General features: G+C 40.3%; 5 protein-coding genes across 5 annotated transcripts; 2 read left to right on the top strand and 3 right to left on the bottom strand.

Moving 5' to 3' along the window:
• Nucleotides 1-996: 996 nt before the first annotated feature.
• Nucleotides 997-2,053, bottom strand: EJ05DRAFT_504923 (uncharacterized protein; the record flags this gene model as incomplete). Its single annotated transcript, XM_033747636.1, has 4 exons — nt 997-1,082; nt 1,128-1,363; nt 1,414-1,649; nt 1,700-2,053. 4 exons carry the CDS (start codon nt 2,051-2,053, stop codon nt 997-999), a joined length of 912 nt encoding a protein of 303 aa, XP_033595721.1.
• Nucleotides 2,054-2,333: 280 nt separating this feature from the next.
• On the top strand, nt 2,334-3,737 carry EJ05DRAFT_209033 (peptidase C15, pyroglutamyl peptidase I-like protein). The gene is made up of 3 exons (XM_033739797.1): nt 2,334-2,657; nt 2,725-3,123; nt 3,204-3,737. The coding sequence occupies exons 1-3, from the start codon at nt 2,613-2,615 to the stop codon at nt 3,444-3,446; spliced, it is 687 nt and encodes a 228-aa protein (XP_033595720.1). The 5' UTR covers nt 2,334-2,612; the 3' UTR covers nt 3,447-3,737.
• Nucleotides 3,738-4,534: 797 nt separating this feature from the next.
• EJ05DRAFT_480299 (uncharacterized protein) lies at nt 4,535-6,245 on the bottom strand. Its single transcript, XM_033744847.1, has 2 exons — nt 5,171-6,245; nt 4,535-5,109 (listed from the first exon to the last, which is right to left on the bottom strand). The coding sequence occupies exons 1-2, from the start codon at nt 5,992-5,994 to the stop codon at nt 4,617-4,619; spliced, it is 1,317 nt and encodes a 438-aa protein (XP_033595719.1). The 5' UTR covers nt 5,995-6,245; the 3' UTR covers nt 4,535-4,616.
• Nucleotides 6,246-6,517: 272 nt separating this feature from the next.
• On the top strand, nt 6,518-9,801 carry EJ05DRAFT_504920 (uncharacterized protein; the record flags this gene model as incomplete). Its single annotated transcript, XM_033747635.1, has 9 exons — nt 6,518-6,528; nt 6,579-6,864; nt 6,914-7,127; nt 7,193-7,729; nt 7,778-8,351; nt 8,409-8,738; nt 8,795-9,277; nt 9,326-9,514; nt 9,561-9,801. 9 exons carry the CDS (start codon nt 6,518-6,520, stop codon nt 9,799-9,801), a joined length of 2,865 nt encoding a protein of 954 aa, XP_033595718.1.
• Nucleotides 9,802-10,169: 368 nt separating this feature from the next.
• Nucleotides 10,170-11,267, bottom strand: EJ05DRAFT_514765 (uncharacterized protein; the record flags this gene model as incomplete). Its single annotated transcript, XM_033748562.1, has 2 exons — nt 10,792-11,267; nt 10,170-10,740 (listed from the first exon to the last, which is right to left on the bottom strand). Exons 1-2 carry the CDS (start codon nt 11,214-11,216, stop codon nt 10,170-10,172), a joined length of 996 nt encoding a protein of 331 aa, XP_033595717.1. The 5' UTR covers nt 11,217-11,267.
• Between the last annotated feature and the right edge of the window lie 6,794 nt (nt 11,268-18,061).

The raw sequence follows: 18,061 nt of genomic DNA, 5'->3' as shown, positions 1-18,061 counted from the left end.
ATTATTAGGCCGATGCCGATGATAACCTGGAAAGTCGTAACAGCGTTCTGAATATTTACGAGGTTCGAAATATCCCGCTGTCTACTCAATAAAATGGCGACAGGTCAGAGAAGATGGTGTGGACGCCCACGAAAACGGGTATGTATAAACCCTCTTATATGCGTAAGTGTGTTCTATTTATGAGTGCGACAGTCTTGTGGGTTCTCTTGTAACCCAAGTTGACGCACAGCCTCGCGACACGCGAGTTGTTCGATGTGGAGTGTTTAGGCACGTCATCAAGCCGCTGTGTTATTAGACCTAAATTGGATCACAATCACTGCACTTCGGCTGTGTTCTGCAACGAATCGAGCGCACCTCGCAAGGCTTCGGACGGTAGGTTAGCCGTTCTACGTCGCCATGAGAGCGGAAAGTACTCGGAACGCCTCTATGATGATAGGGTCTTGGTAAGAAGCCTATAAGTTTCTTTGTGGCTCAGCAACTGAATACGATACTGTTTAGTACTTATAATCAGGATGTATGAAATGAGACGAGCAGCATGAACATGGTTCTGATAGGAACAACATCACACGAGGAATGAATCTGGCTGGTAGATTGCCTATGACGGCTGCTAATCACGGACTTGTCCATATAGATAGTTCTTTGGTAGAAGTAACACTTGTTTTAATTAGTGAACATGGGCTAGGCAATTACTTTTGAGAACTCCTTGGAAGTCCATGGCTGTAATGTAGTGCCTTCTTACTCTTTCTAGAACTAAGGAATGTGGATCGAGATGATCGAGAGCGTCACCGAGTAGGCTGTACATGTGTAACTCTTAACAAGCTTACTCCTTCGATGATCACTGACCATCAAGGACATTTACGTGCGTTGAGGATTGCACAATGGAAAATCTCTCGTTCCCGTCATTAAGACATTTGTCCTGGCAAATAGCTATCTCATATCCACAGCTATTTGAGCGTGATCGTCCCCGCCCGAATTAATTGTTAAGTCTAGTCACGATCAAATTGCGAGTCTCAACACTTTCTCGAGGTGGTACTTTCGGCCCAGCACGGGGGTTTTGTATTGAGATATGTGGACAGTCCACACTACAGTCAGCCGCAGTTGTTTAGAATGGGTCCCAGGTGACTCACATCTTGCATTTGAACCGGCATGACTATCGTAGGTCACGAATAGAAACGGTTCGTTAGCACGTTGTTTTGGCAACCAGTACCACTTTTGGTTCTTGTTATATTTCAGGTGGTAGATCTCCTGTACCCATGTAGGGTACACCCTGTCAGTAGCAACGAGATCGCAGCCCTCTATAGTAGAGTAGTCACAGAGTGCGAGTGGATTATCTTGGCATTCTGGTAAGGTCGAACGCCACGTGCTGGCATATCTGCTTAGCAAGATATTGTTTCACTCTATTTAGAAACCTACTTGATTAGCCGAAAACGATAATCGGGCTTGAGATATTCCGATCTCTCTTGTTTCCTAAGAATCCGATGAATCATTGCAGCAACCGTGTCGATGGATATATCTTGCCGACGATCAGTCATAGCCCAAACGAGGATCGTGAATTTTATACCAACGTGTGCTCCGACTGCAGCTCCTTCCACGAGCATGCGGTCGTTTGGGTCATATTCCTCTAATATCATAGGAGTATTCTTTCGCATCTTGAAATGAGTCAGTATATGTCTCATATGTGTTGGTTGTGCCCTTTAACCTTGAAATCATAGCAATGAACGTATTCTGCTTTGAAAAAATCTTTGAGCAACTCTTCGCTTTCTCTACAGTAGCTTGCAGCTGCTTCCGGCTCCGACCCTTCTCTTGGGATGCATATCGATGTGTGGTCGACGTAGCAAAATCCATTCGTCTCAAGGCTTATGTCTTCTCTACCACGCATGCTTTCGACTGTAACAAATTGGCTGTCCCACTGCACGTTTGAAGTTTTTATTCCTGCCTTTTCGAAACCACCTCTAGAAAGAGGGTGCATGACAAAAGGTTTTTCGGTCACATACAGAGGATCGTTGGCAATAAAATCAATATTCGTGTCGATATCATCATTGAGAGGGTGCATCGTGAGATCTGAAGCTGCATCTTCTAGTTTACCAAACCAAACATGAATTTAATGACACTGATGACCACGTGCAAAATTGTAGCGACGAACTTTTCAATCATACCATTGGAGAGCTTTCTCGGCCAATTCCGGTTCTGCAGCCTCATGGACGAAATTCCAGCTGGCTCCATAAGATATCATTACCGCGTGCAGAATGGATGATAAGTAAGGGAGATATGGTTGGTCCACGTAGACGATGAATATGCAATAAGAAGGCAAACAAAACACTGTCAAGCTAGTTGAGCTGTAAAACTAACCGCCAAGTCAATTCGTCGTTTGTCTACTAAGAATCTGACTCTCTTTGTAAGGTGGCGGGCTCCACGCACCAACCTTCTTGAGACCGTGCGCGAGGCGCGCTAGTGGGATGCGGTAGACTGTCATGAATCGATCCCAGATCCCGTTCCGTAGGATTAGCCTTGTCCGCTTGCGCGCCTCGAGTACGGTCTCACTATGGGTGTGGTCACTACAGACTCGTTGCCTGATCTATTGAATATTTATTCTCATAATCGAAGTCCTGAAAATGGCTCGCAAGAAGGAATACAAGGTCGTCGTGACAGGAGCAGCGGTAAGTTTCAGGATTTAAAGCTTTCGAATCTCGATTTCGTTCTAGAACTGATAGCAAAGATATGTAGCCCTTCAAGGAATATGAGCGAAATCCTACGCAAGATGTGAAAGATATGCTACCAACTCGTATTGAGCGAAACCACAGGATTCCTATTACCATCATAAAATTTCCTAAGGACTTTAGAAACGTCATTACCGATATGGATATTATTCCAAAGATGTGGAACGGCCAGAAGCGCGTCTACGATGAAGATTGCGAAGAAGGAGACAAGATATACATTGATGCCATGCTCCATCTGGGCATGAATTTTGATGAGTACTGGCAGATTGAGAGGGTTGCTCGTCGAGATGGTTATGATTGGGTCGGTGACGATGGAGTCCCGTTACCAAAACATAATGGCGGTAAAGGAGGGAGATGGGAGGGCCTGCCAGAAGTCCTGAAGCCCATGTTTGACATTGAACATATAGTACGTCAGGTCAATCAAGATCTCCCGGTAAGTCGTTTTTGTCATGGCTAGCTTCGGTCTCAACGTTCTTACCGATCCAGGACGTACCTTTTAAATCGTCAACAGACGCAGGGCTTTTGTATTGTGAATTTATTTTCTACACAAGTCTCGCAGCTTTATACACGCGAGATGAAGATTCAAGGGTTACCTTCTTACACCATGCTGGGAAGAAAATAGAGCCAAAAGATATCAAAGTTGGCGCGCAGGTAGCTGAGGCTGTTATCTGCTCTCTGATTGATCAGATAGAGAAGAACAGCACTTGCCAATTGCGAAGCTTGGCCTAACTCTACTGTGTCTCGAGTTCGACTTATGAAGTAGTTATCTAATTGGGAAGGATGGGAATAGCGCACGTTCGCCAAGATGATCGGCCTAATAAGAATTGGAACTTACCGAATGATTAGATATATCTGTAGTACGCTGTTGCTTCGATCGTCGATTCCTCTGTATCTAACTTCACTTACTCGGACTCTGGGTTATCTGGAGATCTACTCCATCGCAATACACCTGCCAGTCATATAGCGTTATCTCATTGCTTTTGTGGCTTTACATCACCGCTCCATATCTGTCCTAAACCCCTGCTTGGTTTCTTTCCCCATGTAAGGTGTCCAGATGACAACGGCTCGAGTGATTATGTGCTTTATCTGCCGTCCATTCAGGAGCTCAAATGAATGGAATTTGTCATTCAATAAACTATCTGAGCGAGATAAGGAGAGTCATTAGTTTTACCGATACAGTGAACTCCCGGGAGATCACACTCCATATGAGGGCTGATTGCTACCCTTGATCGAGTCCAGACTTGTGGCATGGCTTTCCAATTGGACATTGAGTCCTATGACTATCTATATAAGTGGGTATGACCTCACGATAAATGTGCCTCAACACAACTCGTTCTGCTTTATTTGTGTTTAAAGAGATCATTAAATTTCGTACCTAACATCACAAGATCTATACTGCCCTCACCATGTCTTCTCCCCGACCTGAACTGATTTCCGAACGGCAAGATTTTGATCTTGCGTTCTTGACCAACCGATCCGGGTACCCCCAAACCCAAGCAAGCTCGCAAACCTGGCGCTCGCAAAGCAAGTTTGTGTTTGGAGAACACGAAGACCAAGATGAGGGCACTGATGTGGCCAGTCATCTGGTTCGTGGTGGAAAGTTTTACGTGGCGGCGACCGGCGGAGCTCAAAACTAAAGGGAGAGAGTCTGTGAGTTTAGACATTCCTACCACATTCCTACCTGCCTAGCACATTTACTCATAGTACGTGCCAGTATCATGTTCTGCTTAATACAGCGAAGCGTTTGACACTTCGTCAATTAGGAAAGGCACTACACTTCTGCTGGGGCATTTGAAGACATTTGGTTCACTCCTTTAAGTATATACGGTAATTTGATCTGAATTGCTACTTTGACGTACAATGGAATATTTGTTGACCCGTCGTGCTTCGCGAGGATCTTTATCTGCTTCTTGATGACATCACAATCTGTGCGATGCCAACTAACACCTGAACAAAGCTCAGTAATATGGATAAAGCTCCAACGACTAGTACTGCCCTGAAAGTAAGAAGTCGCTCAGGATCACGCTCATCGTTCCAGACTTCTGATAGGTTGCGTGGTCTCTGATTTATACTATAGTTCTCTAGTTCCAACAGGCGGGCTCCGAGGTGTGGGAAATTAATTCGAGCATTATAGACACCTCGCTCCCGAATGAGCGCTTTGGTTCCATCAAAGTCATTAATGTCTTTGTCTCCGCAGAGTGTATCTAGGAGAGGATCGATTGAGCCTTCGAATTTTGCGCCCTTTCGCTCTTTTCTTCTGTACAATTGCCGTGATGGAAAATGTTGGCCGAACAATAAGCGATAGCTGAGTAGAACTTCGCTCAAGTATGCTTTGGCTACCATACCGTTGCCGTTTCTACACCCGTGCTGACATAAGTGACTTTTGTACAGTCTGTAAAGGTAAATGTAAGCAATCACTCATGGAATTGCGTAGGAAGTGGGTTATGCCTTACAGGTCAATCAGAGTCGCTTCATCTTTTGAAAGGCATACTCTAGCACAGACAGAGGGCCAGCGAAACAGCTTCAGAGTCTTTTCTCGGCTGTACCGATCGAATTCACAATGCTTGGATAGGTCGTCGGTCCATAAGAGAGTTACATCGCCGAGTTTAGAAAGGGAGAAGAAGTTCAGATGGGTCACTGCGAGCAGCGTTGGTTGGCCGTCTGACCGATCTGTTCCTGGTGGGCATGTAATTGGCATCACACCAAAGCTTCTCAGTAAAGCCCCCACGGGTCTTTGAGAAGATTGTTCCAAGCTCCCTTTTCTACTGGGTTTAGTCCGTAATGTGTCTCCACTAATCGCAAAATCGCTACTAGTTGGACCCATATCTGCCGTATATAAGAGGGTAGACCAACCTATTGTGGCAAACACGAAATGTCTCATGATATTCTTATAGGGCTCACCACTCGTGGTGTCTATCTTGAACTGGCGAAATACTTTGTCCACAAGGTCATCTGTGGTCGTTTGAGGTGTCATTGACTTCAGGAAAGTGATTATTGCAGTAGAAAGCTCTAGCTGCAGACTCAAGTAGCCTTCCACTGAGCGCTTGACGAGAAGTGAATTCAAAACCTCTCTGGTTGTTGCCTCATATTTTATCATCTCTTTGCAGATTCGTTGTACAAAGAGATCGATTCCATCATTGAGGGAAGCTGTGTCGCTCCTCGGCCCACAGCATGTCTCAGCGTAAGCATTTGTCGTCTTGCTGCTAATCTTCCAGTGGACAAGATTCGATAGTGTGTGATGTCGGCTTCGTCTTCTGGCCGCAAGGTTCCAGCTCATCGTTGTACTCAAAAGGATCTGTGTAATAGGTATAACAATGGTAACATCGCACTGGGGTCATGGCTTCAAGGCTACCTTTGAACCATTTACGCCGTATGCAGTACTTCGCAGCACCGCAAGGCTGTGATCCTTTGGTTCGCTCCCCTACAGTGTGCTCCCATAGCTGGGAAACTCAAACGGTGGCCTCCGATAGGCAAAGAGAGTACAGCAAGTATGTGGACGTGGCTACAGATGTTTCATTGATACCTCTCCGACCAGCCTAGCTGAGTTGCGGAGCCAGCGATGTGATCGGTGATCGGCCACATGCTGCAGGGATGCAACCTTATGATTGGTGACGTAGATTAGCCTTTTTGTCTGCCTTGCGTGATACCGCTTCCCAGTCTGCCACCATACATAAGTTGTTCGCCTCGTCTCAAACTCTGGGCTACTAGGCACCTCATTGCTCTAAGCGGCCGGGTCTTGACTGGCACGTTTAGGTTGGACAATGCGTCTCTGTTACCCTTTCTCTACGGTAGGCGACGGTATGGCAACTTAGTGAGTACTGCTATGCGTAATTGTTCGTTCTAACATTAATATCATACTAGTGATGAGATCTATGTGCAATCTTGGCAGGAAGCACTGAAGAAGTGCGAAAGAGTTCTAGAGAAACACGACCATGACCGCGCTCTCCGGGTCAAATCTTTGCAGAATTTTCGTACAGAGCTGAATTCTCTCTTGACTGAATTTCCTGATGAGGAGCCAAGGAGGGCTATCACGTTGATACAGCCAACATTAGATCACTACGAAATCTTCGCTCAGAATTTTGTCAACATGATGCAAAATCCCGTTGATACTAGTATGATGTGGGGTCTACTTTTCATCGTTTTCAAGGTTCGTACATCTACCACTAATGTCACTGGCTATGATACTGATTGATAAGCTCGCTCTCGGTAGTACTGGACCACTTAGCCCACTGAGACGGGTGAGCAGATGGTTGGAAAAGATCGGGCACAAGCTTAGGACCTCAAATGATTGCTCCGACCGGATCATAGATGTAGAGAAAGTCAAAGGTGATACGGTTGAAGTCAATAAAGAGATCGTATTACTCTGGCTAAATGTGATTATGACCTTCAGGCTTCAAGGTGGTCGTGAAAGTCAGTATCCAATCCTCCTACCTATATTGCAAGTTCCTGTTCGCGCGTATTTAACACTAATATAGCTCAGCTTGACGACTGCACATGGGAAAGTCTGACACGCTTTTATAACACCGCTTATCAGAACATCGACGATGCGATTAAGCGGATTGAGAAAGTCGCGGACATGGCGGAGAGACAAGCACGCCATATGAACGAGCTCGCCCTCTTCCAGCGTTTGCTAACTTTGGAAGAGACGAGAAATGAAGAAGCTAATCTAGAGTGTGATACGCTTCCTGTAGCGCAAAACAAGCAGTTCTTTGGGCGCAAAGATATACTTCATAAGCTGGATGAACATTTAAGCCCAACGAATACCACTGCTCGATTGGCGTCCATTGCTCTCTACGGGCTAGGTGGTATCGGAAAGACACAAACCGCTCTCGCATATGCTTACTCCAAACTTCATGACTTCGATGTTGTGCTTTGGATTTCTGCAGAGGACTCTTATTCTGTTCAGCAAGGCTTCAGTCGTGCGGCGCTGGAGGCTCTCAAGCTTCCTCAAGCAAAGCCTCACGCATACCAAGAGAACATGATTCTCGTTCTCAATTGGCTGCAAAAGACTTGTATGATACACCGTGCGCTCTGCATCCTTATGTGCTAAATTTATCTAGCTGCGAAATGGCTTCTGATATTTGACAATGTTGATAGTCATGAGGTCATTGACGACTGTTGGCCAGCAGCTAAACATGGTTCAATTCTTGTAACGACAAGAGACGTAGTTGTTGCAACGTTGCCCATTGAGACCGGTGTTGAGGTCAGCGAGTTTGAGCCAAAAGAAGGAGCTGAATTTCTTATCCACACCACGCCCAGGAGGCGACGTATGGACGGCGAGTTCTCTGCTGCCCATCAGATAGCAAGCAATCTTGGAGGGCTACCCCTGGCACTAAACCAGATGGCTGCACTGATCAACGCGCGAAATTATTCTCTTGCAGACTTCAGCGCTTTGTACAGCAGAAACAGCCAAAGACTTCACAAAGAAAAAAGGAACGGATACAAGTATTTAGGGTACAACTACAGCTTGGACACAGTCTGGGAATTGTCCTTCAATGCCCTCGGCGATGAAGCTCGAGCTTGTCTTGGGGTGTTGAGCTTCTTGGCTGCTGATTCAGCGCCCATTGCATTGTTCACAGACGTTGAACCTGGCAATTTACCAGACATACTGTCATTCTGTAAGGATGAGCTCAGGTACGTGTTTGAATTATTTGTTGGGCTTTTGCTTTAGTATTTGCTAAGATCAAGTAGTTTTGATGATGCCCTAGAGCAGCTCACGCATCACGCGCTCATTCGGAAGAACATAGATGAGGGAACTTTCCGGATACATCGACTAGTACAATCTGAGTACCGATCCAGGATGGAGAATCCGCAAGAACAGTTTGAAGCAGCCACCAGACTTCTTCTAGAGAAGTTCCCGCCCGAGCGGTCCAACCAATATAACGATGAAGAGTGGCTGATATACGAAAGATATATCCCCTCAGTACTGGCCCTAGTTCGTGATTACAATGATTCACAGAAGAACAAAAGTCGCATAAAGCCCAACATGAACTTCGTCAAACTCCTCGCAAATGCGGTCAAGTAGGTCTTGTTTGAATTGTAGTCTAAATCGAATCCTCCTGCTAAATAGTATATAGTGCGATACATGATAACGATACTACGAACGTGATACCTGGCCTGCTGGACACTTCAGATGACGCGTACTCGAAATGTTCAGATGATGAACGGGATCGCTTACTGTTGGCTTTTCTGTTATCCCTTAAATGTATGCACCATTTCTCGACAGCAGAATTTGCGAGGGCAGAGAAAGAAATGACTGAAGGGCTCGAGATTCGGTTGAGGCTGCTAGATCCAGATGACCTGCTCATTTCACTTTCATACAGCTGGCTTGGTATGGCCGTCGGTGCTCAGTTAAGATATGCCGAGGGTCTCGATTGGCTCCTCAAAGCGGGAGAAGTCCTCGATGGCCCAGCCGGAAAGATACCGACTCGACGGATGGTGTGGGGCTACAACATAGCATGCAATTACTACTGCATGGGTCGCTTTGAAGAAGCTGAAAGACACCTTGCCAACGCTCTGGCTGACGCTGACAGGCTAGGAAGCTGGTACATGCATGTATAGTAGGTGCTTCCTATCGACATGTAAGACTTCTACCTAATGATAACTAGTGGGCATCTAACCTACACGTCACTCCGAACGCGTATGAGGGACTTTAAGAGCGCACAACGTCATGTACACAAAGCTAAAGAGGTTCTCGAGATTTCAGGAAGCTCGGCACGCTTTAGCTGGCTGAGCTCTTACTGTGCTTATCGAGCTGGCGATGTAGCGTTCCATCAAGGTCGGGTGGCCGTTGCTATGTAAGTACTACGGAAACGAGGGTTTCGCTTATTGACACACCTACAGAGAAGAGTCGGAAAAGGCTATAGCCATTGGAAAGTTAACTAAAGTACCAGCTAGTATCCTAGCTCGGTGTACGCATGCTTACTCTAAAGCCCTTGCTTGCGATGCGACCCGGCGTGAGGACTCAGAACGACAACGGCAAGAGGCACGGAGATTACGAACACAGATTCCAGGTGGAGGAGGTGACTTGGATGACGAAAGCGATGAAGCGTTTGAAAGACTCATAAAGATGGACCATCGTTAAGATATATCTTAAGAGCGTGTCCATTCATGCTCTTATGTTCGATCACTTATAACGTATTTTAGCCTTAGTCTTGCAAGGCAAAACGGAATCCTAAGCTTGGATGCACTACTGTATGTATTGATGACATGTAAGAAGTTAAACTATCGACTAACGCGGTATTACACCCTCATTTAAACCTTCGTCTATAACTTGTTATGCCGTCTATAACTTTTTCAGCTCGACTCTTAGCATGCACTAGAAGGGTATCAAAAGAGATCTATATAGATAGGTAAGTGCTACTAGTCCATTAGCGTGCAACCCGCATCGGAGCCAATTGAATTAATCATTGTTATTAAAGTAACACTAGGAACAGCTTCAACCGTTAACGCTTAACCTGAAAGAAATGCTATAAGATATCTTAACGATGGATCATCCGTTGAGATTGGCTTCGTTTCTTTAAGGTTGTCCCATTTGTACCCATAACGAAGAGCAATGCCTACCAGCCTTGCCAATTTGAGGTTCTCTTTGAAATCCAATGTAATTGTCTTAACACCAGCATCTTCCTCGAACTTTCTCCAAAAAAGCTCCTTTAGTTGCTCATAATTACCGAAGTAATGCCAACCCGTTCCATCCATATACCCGAAAACGTTCTCCACGCCCCAAAGTGCGAGGCCGAAAGGTTGAATGCTAGCGTTCGCCCAATCTATGACTCCCGTAAGATTTCCCGTTGCGGAGTCAACAAGTATATTCATTTCGCAGAGATCGTCATGGGTCAGAACTAGAGGATAGGAATCTGAAAATAGTATCCCGACGTTATTAGCAAGGTCGGTCATCGTATCCGAGAACGGGGAAGGTAGTGTCTTAGATAAGAGCCTTAGCTTCTGTTCCATATCATTGCGACAGGACGTAACTTCTAGCTCATTCAACTTAAGCGGCCGCTTCCAAGACAGTGCAAAGAACCTAATTACAATTATAATCTTTCGAGCCAGGCACCACCTGGTACCAACGTACCTTGCAAGATCAACGACAACATTATTTTGCCAAATGCACATTTCTTTCGACATTCCATTCAAGGATGGAAATGCCATTCGTGCTTCGATGTAAGTGACACCCGGGAGATTGTCCATCACGTAAACTCCAAGACGTGATGGATTGCCAATGTGGCCGTGATGAACACAAGCTGCAACAAGCGTCCCAAAGGTCAAGCGAGCGCACTCGAGCACATGCATATCCAGATATTCAGAGCGGAACTGTATAATCTTGGCTAGCCCAGGGCCAGCACGTATAGTGTAGCTAAAAGCCCCTTGGATACGACATGGCTGAAGGGGGGGTCCTACTAAGGACAGAGCAAGCTCCTCGCACTGCTGCCGGTTGACCCCCCGGAGCTCATGGAAGAACTTCGCGATGGCGTTATCTAATGAATATATTTGTGCCATGATAGAACGTCCGTAGACAGGGAGAGGTAAAAGTTCGACCGTGAAGCCTAATAAGGTAGGGAAGATACTAGCTCTACTATGGGAACTTTGGTAGATTTAACGTAGGCAAAATTAATTAACAAATCTATCTAATCTATCTACCTACTATATATAGTAGTCTAGTTCTAAATAATATCTAATTAATATAGATAATCTAATAGAAATTCTATATCTTTTCTCTTCTAATTATATAAGCTTCTCTAAGATATTAAAGATAATTAATAGAACTTAATATAAGAATAGAGTAATTAGATAGTAGTATAGCTAGATAGAATAATAGAGTATATTCTATTATAGAATAAATTACTACTAAACTCTTTTATCTATTTATCTCTAGTATAGTATATAATATAATTAGATAAGTCTAGATACTATCTATATATAAATCTTTTCTTAGAAATATTTATTTCTTTAAAAAACTCTATAACTTATTATAGAATTTTTTTAATTATTAGATATTTTACTAGTTTCTTATAGATATAGATTTATATTAATCTATTAGAACTTAGCCTTAGATAGGACTCGACCTACACGTACCTTAGCTAACAGGGTTAGAAGGTAACGTAAAGGGCGGTAAATAGTTACGTACTAGATAGATCGGCGTCCCTTTGCGTATATACTCTTAGATTCCTACTAAAAGGGTTTAGTAGTAATTTATTCTATAATAGAATACACCCTATTATTCTATCTAACTATACTACTATCTAATAACTCTATTCTTATATTCGAATTACTCTCTATATAGTACTATAGTTAAGATAGTCTAACTAGAACCGAGAAGGTCGACACGATCTACTATAGGGATAAGTAATACTATATTAAATAATAGGGATCCTCTATAATTAGTATTAATCCCGGCCGTTTCTAACCAAGAAGTAGAAATATTAGACCGAATCACGGAGCTTTTAGATAAAGAAATAGTAGATACACCAAGTAACTTCTAATAATATAAAGCCGGATAACGAGTCATGGCGGAGCTACGTAAGGTATTATAATAAACTACCGCCGAACTTTAGGAATACATTACGAATTAGGCTCGAGAGATTTAAACCCTTAAAGAATAGATAGAACGCGCGAAACTCCTCGTAAAGAGATAAGAACTTAAGGAGTCTCTTAAAGAACTACGCCGAACGATAGAAGGTAGACGACTTCCTATACTAATTTAGGCGGAATTAGTTTACCTACTATTAGAGTTACGATAATCTACCGTATACCTGGCCGCTTCGTTACCGATTTACCCTACTCCTTCTCTAGATATACTAAAATCTAAAGACCCGACTATATTTATAGAGAAGAACTAAAAGGAGTAGAAAGACTAGAAGAGAGACTACAAAAAGTACTTCCTCGATAACCCTCTACTCTTTTCTACTAAAGTATAACGTATTTCGTTCGGAGAACGATACCTAGGCTTATAATCCCGTGATTAATAGAATAGATAGAAGGAAGTACAGCTACTATCTACGATAACCTAGGAATATTTAGCTATATTTATACTAAACACCCTTAGAACGGATAGAGAACGTAAAAGAAAGGCACTATCTAAGTTAAGAAGCGTAGTATAACGACCGAACTAGATATCTACTTAACTACTATAATACCTCTAAAACCTATAGGATAATATCCCTACGCTATAGGAAAATATTTATATATTCTAGTTTTATAAAGTACTACTTCCGTTAATCCGCGAAAGACTAGGAATAGTATTATTAAGTTTTAACTATCTACACGAATTAGAGGAGAAAGCTAATAAACACTACCGCATCCTTAAGGAACGCGGCTCTCTAGGTAAAACCGACGAACTCTATACGGGTTAGAAACGAGGTTAATTAAATACGTTTAATTAAGAGTAACCTTACCGCGATTAGTACTAGAAGAGCGTAAATCGGGGTAGAAACGCGTTAAGAGGATACTAAAATAATTAAGGCGGTACTTCTTAACACGGAAAAGAATAAGATATAGACTTAAATATAACGCCTATCGTAAAATAGTAGGATTATAGCGCACTTCATTACTATAAGTATAGAGAAATAGAATATATTTTACCTAACTATAAGAATCTAAAAAAAGAATAGGCTAGTACACGAGACCTAATCGCGTTCTTAGCTAAATTATATATACTTAGAAGGAGCTATAGCGCCTTCCGGCGAGTAAAGACCTAATATTACTAAAAGTATTATTACCTATAGTAAATGGTAATAAAACTATATAGACCCTCGTGGATACTAGTATAGAAGATAACTATATTTCGTTAATTCTTATAAAGGAGTATAGATTATCGTACGATCTTGGTAAAGTTAGCCGAACTATTATAGTTAATAGATATAAAGTTAGAACTTTAGGTAAAGCTATAACGAATTACGAAGTTCATGACTCAAAGATAATAAAATAGTAGATATCTAATAAATTTATCGTGGCTAATATTAGCTAATAGAATATAATTCTAGGGATGCCTTAGCTTAGACGCCTAAACCCTATCCTTAATTTTTAGAAGAAGATATTAACGTTCCGATAATACCGTAGTAAATTATACTAGTAAGTTATAACTATTAGTAAGGAGGTATGGAACCTTACCGTGCGGACCCGATTATTACTAATCTATCTTACGTTCTTATTAATTATCGATAAAGATAAGGATAATAGTAATAATTAGGGCGAAGACATGCTACCCGACGTATATTCGTAGTATATAGATATGTTTTCGGTAGGAGATATATTACTTCTCCCTAATCACGGGCCGTATAAGCTAAAGATTAAGCTTAAAGAGGGAGTAGATATCCCTTATAGCCTACTTTACCTACTTTCGAGACTAGAACTCGAAGTTCTTTATAAATATATTAAAGAATACCTCGGAAGAGGCTAGATACGTCGTAGTACGTTATCGGCTAGCGTATCTATTCTCTTTGTAAAGAAGAAAGACGGAAGTTTACATCTATATATCGACTATTAGGTACTAAATATAGTAACTAAGAAGAATTATTATCTATTACCGCTAGTTAGTAAATCTTTAGACTAATTAACGAAGGTAAAGTACTTTACGAAGCTAGATTTATAAGATATATATTACCGGCTTCGAATTCGTCGCGGAGATAAGTAGAAAACCGTATTTCGGACTAGATATAGTTATTTTAAGTATACTATTATACCATTCGGGCTAATAAATGCGCCAGGAGCGTTTTAAGAATATATTAATACTATACTCATAGGATTACTTAACGTGATTTACGTAGTTTATCTTAATAATATACTAATTTACTCTAATAGTATATAGAATTATAAAGAACACGTGAAATCGGTACTAAATCGTCTAAGGTAGTATAAACTCTACGTAAAATTATCTAAATATAAGTTTTACTAATAAGAAGTTAGGTTTCTTAGCTTTATTATAATATATAGCGGCCTAAAAATAGAGCCGGAGTGTATAAAGACTATTATAGAATAGCTAGAACCTACTACTATACGTTAAATTAAAATATTTATAGGTTTTATAAACTATTATTATAAATTCATTATAGGCTTCTTACGAATTACGGCGCTACTTAATAAACTTATAGAGAATGGCGGTAAAATCCCTATAGGTAGGCGAGTATAGCGTAAAGCTAAGTCGGTCGAGATATAGTTAACGCCGGAAGCGTGAGATGCGTTCCGATTATTAAAGAATTACTTTATAACTACGCCGATTCTTAGGTATTTTAATCCCGAGAAGTATATTCGGGTCGAAACTAACGCGTTAGAATTTATAATTACTAGAATTATTAGTTAACCGTATAAAGATACGAAAGATAAGGTGTAATAGTACCCGGTTACTTTCTTTTCCTATAAAATAGCGGATATAGAGACGCGTTATAACACGTACGACTAGAAACTACTCGTAATCGTCGAGAGTTTTAAGTAATAGTAATATTATTTAGAAGGCTCTATATATTAGATTAAATTATTATTAGATCACGCAAATCTATATTACTTTATATTAACTAAGGTCCTTAATTACTAATAAGTACGTTAGGCTAAGTAAATATTAATATTTAACTTTAAAATCTTATATAAAGCTAGAAGAGAGAATAAAGCTAATCCTCTATCGCGGCGTAAAGATTATAAGAAATTATTATAGAATAACGTAGATAGTCGGTGTAAGTTAGACTATACTATACTTTAGATACTATAAGACTAGTTATCTAATAGAATACTAGAAGCTAGGACACTTTCGGCGATTCTCCGTAGGAATTAGAGCGGGTATTAAGTAATCTAAATAAACGTCTAAGAAACTAAGAAAACCCTTAAAGACTTAATTAAATCTATCTAGAATTCCGATATATTAGTAAAGAAAGTTATAAGTATAAAAGAAAGCGCTATAGATCTACCGTGGTTATTAAGGTAGGAACGACGATCGGACGCGATCTACTTCTAAGGCCGACTCTACGTGCCGGAAGGCGGCTTATAAATTAATATTTTAAGGGAATAGTATAATTACGCGTTAGTAGGGCACTTCGGCATTATAAGAATAGTTAATTTAATCCGAAGGACGTATGACTAGCCGGGTTTTTATAAATATATAAAAGACTATATAAAAACGTATAACGTTTACTAGCATACGAAAGTATATAGACACTTACTATATAGTAAATTAAGGCTATTACCTATGCTAAAGGAGGCATAGAAGGAATTATCGATAGATTTTATTATAGATCTACCCCTAAGTAAGTATTCTAGGTATATTTATAATAGTTTACTCGTAGTTCTAGATAGATTTACGAAGATATTATACTATATCCCTATAAGAAAGACGATCTAAGTACCGGATCTTATAGATATACTACTTCGTAATATAGTCCGGCTCTATAGTATACTAAACAGTATAGTTTCGGATAGAGATCCGTAGATAACGTCTAAATTTTAGAAGGATTTCTACTATACGCTAGGAATTAAGCGGAAACTTAGTACTATATTCTACCTATAAATAGATAGGTAGACGGAGCGGTAGAATTAGATAGTCGAGGCGTATTTACGCGTATATTATAACTATAAGTAGGATAACTAGGTAAGGTTAGTCTATATCACGGAATTTACGTATAATAACAGCCGATATACGTTAACCTACGTAAGTCCGTTTAAAGTAAACTTTAGTTAGAACTATAATACGTAGTTCTTAGGGACCTAGTTTAAAGTAGAATAATCTAACGTTAAAGTAATAGAAATTACTATAGAACTATTCTAAACGTAAAGAAGCGTTATAAAGTTACTATAAGATGCTATGAATTATAGTAAATCGTACTATAATAAGGGTAGAAAACCCATAATCTTTAATATTAGGGATAAAGTTTTACTAAATAGTAAGAATATTCGTAGTATTAGGCTAAAGAAGAAGCTTAACTATATAATAATAGGTCTATATAAGATTACTCGTGTAATTAATAACCAGGCGTATAAGTTATAACTCCCTCCTATATTAAAGATATATAATATATTCTATATTACGCTTCTCGAGCTATTTTATACCTTATTATTACTAGATCGTTCCAAATAGATACTATATAAAGTAGTTACGTAAGAAGGTATAGATATCTACGAAGTTAAGTAGATACTTAGCTAGTAACACGCCGAAGATAGCACGTGGCTATATAAAATTTATTAGAAAGGATATAATTCTAACGAAGATACTTAGAAACCTATAATAAATATTAGTAAAGTAGCGATATTAGTATATAAGTAGCGATTAGTAAAGGAAGCCGTGGAATTATAGAGAATTATACTAAAGTACGGCAATTTAACGTTTTTTAGTATAGTTCGGCGCCGAGAACGGCTATCTAAAAGGAAGAAGGTAAAAGAGATATAGATCTTTAAAACATTCTAAGGAATTAAGGAACTTCCTTAGAAAGTTCAAACTTAGAACTTTAAAAAATTTAACTAAAAAAGAGACTTAGAAAAATGATTTACTAACAGAAATGGACATCGAAAATCGGTGCCGATTAGTATAGATCGGTATAGATTACTAAAGAGATTAAAGAAGTTATTATTAAAGAAAGATAAAATTAAGAAAGCTAAAAGAAAATATAAAGATCTATATAGATCTATATAAACTCGTACTAATCTATCTAGAAGAAGTAAGATCGCTTTAAAATTAAAACCGAAAAACTAAAAACGCTAGATAAAAGAGATATATTAGTACCGATTAGTATAGATCTAAACTAATTAAGTTAGAGTAGGAGTAGAAGTACTAATTACCGTGATAGTTACATCTAATTCCTTCTACTAGTTCTTATTTAGTATAGTATAGAGCTTTATAATATAAGTCTCTAGCCTTTTATTCCGACGCTATAAATTCTATATAGCGCGCCTTATAGCTATAAACTCCTCTATAGAAACCTATAGAGCGGCGGGACCCGGGACGGAGAGGGACGGACCGGCACGGGCACGCTAAGAATTATATAAATTAGCAAAAAGATTTAACGATCGGTATAGAACCATATACCTTTAGTATAGAAACTTCTAGATTAGAGCTATCTTCTCTAAATTTATAGCTCTTTAGCACGCGCGAGGAAGGAACCTTAGCCTTTTTACTAGAACCTTTCCTAGGAATTTTAATATCGCTAGTATATAGAAAGAAGTCCGAAGTGGTAGAGATTTTAGTACTATTATAGAGATTAATATATATTAGTAAGAATCTATAACGATTTAAGAAAAACGATATTACCTAGTAATCGCGGTAATAATAGCTATAGTAGATTCTAATAAATCCTTACGGATCTTATTAGAATCGTACTCCTAGGCGTAACTCTTACCTTAGGTATATAGCTCGTAGAAAGCCTTCT

The sequence above is a fragment of the Pseudovirgaria hyperparasitica genome (genome assembly GCF_010093815.1).
Source record: "Pseudovirgaria hyperparasitica strain CBS 121739 unplaced genomic scaffold EJ05scaffold_20, whole genome shotgun sequence".
In the NCBI taxonomy this organism is placed as follows: Eukaryota; Fungi; Ascomycota; class Dothideomycetes; order Acrospermales; family Acrospermaceae; genus Pseudovirgaria; species Pseudovirgaria hyperparasitica.
This window is presented reverse-complemented; position numbering and strand designations above follow the sequence as displayed.